The 1,037-nt window shown below is 25.0% G+C and overlaps 1 protein-coding gene across 1 annotated transcript; it reads left to right on the plus strand.

Annotated features, from left to right (window-relative positions):
• Positions 1 to 348: 348 nt before the first annotated feature.
• On the plus strand, positions 349 to 858 carry EIN_346540 (hypothetical protein; the record flags this gene model as incomplete). Its single annotated transcript, XM_004183315.1, has 1 exon — positions 349 to 858. One exon carries the CDS (start codon positions 349 to 351, stop codon positions 856 to 858), a length of 510 nt encoding a protein of 169 aa, XP_004183363.1.
• Between the last annotated feature and the right edge of the window lie 179 nt (positions 859 to 1,037).

Raw genomic sequence — 1,037 nt, forward strand, 5'->3', positions numbered from 1 at the left:
TTTTTTATAATTAGATAACATACAAATGAAATTAAAGAAAGGTAAATGATTTTTATTTTAATAATAAAAAATAAATTTCTATTAACGAGTTGATCGATTAAATAAATTAATTAATTTAACGAGTAAAATAATGATATTACTTACATAAATTGTAATGTTATTGTTAATAAAATTTACGAGTTGTTAAATAATATCAGATAAAAAAGACTTACTCGTCCATTAAAATAATCGTTCAATAAAATCTGGTTGTAAATTGTACATTATATAATAATTTTTACATTAAACTAATATAGTTCAATAAATTTAAAAATTGCTTTTTTGAAACTTTTTTAAACTAAATAAGCAGAGATGGATTCTTTAAGTGATTTATCATTTTCTAACTCATCTGAACAAGAACAGGATATTGAAGACAATCAACAGAAAGAAGTAATGAAAAATGATTTTGAATGTTCAAAAATTAAAAATAAAATTGAAGGGTACGTGCAAGCAATTGAAAAAGAGAATGGAAATAGCAGTGAACAAATTTCAGACAATTGGAAAGTCATTTCTGGATATGTTGCACCTATTAGTCTGGACAAAATTGAAACACAAGAAGAGAAAGAAGCTCAGCTAAAAATAAAACTAGAAAGATTAGAAAAGGAAATTGAAAAAGCAAGAAAAGCAACACTTCAAGCAGAACAAGTAAAAGAAGCTGCTTATGCTGCGGCTCAAGAAGCTCACCGAAAATATCTGTTTTTAGAAGATGAGAAACTTGAATTAGAAAGAAATTTACAACTTTTATCTCAAGAAAAAGAAAGAATAGCACAAGAAGTTAAAGAAAGAGAAGAAGCTCGCGCGGAGACTGAAAAGATAGTTTAAGTGCTATTGTTTTTTCAACTCATTAATAGTATTTTATATATATATATACTATAAATATTATTAAATAATATTAGTTTAATTCAAAGTTAATTTACTAATAACCATTAAAAAATATAATTATATATAGGGGGGAGTGAGGGGCTTGACGATACTGAAATACTTGACTTATTCTTTAACAG

The sequence above is a fragment of the Entamoeba invadens genome (assembly GCF_000330505.1).
Source record: "Entamoeba invadens IP1 unplaced genomic scaffold scaff_1105074725897, whole genome shotgun sequence".
NCBI classification, from domain to species: Eukaryota; Evosea; order Mastigamoebida; family Endamoebidae; genus Entamoeba; species Entamoeba invadens.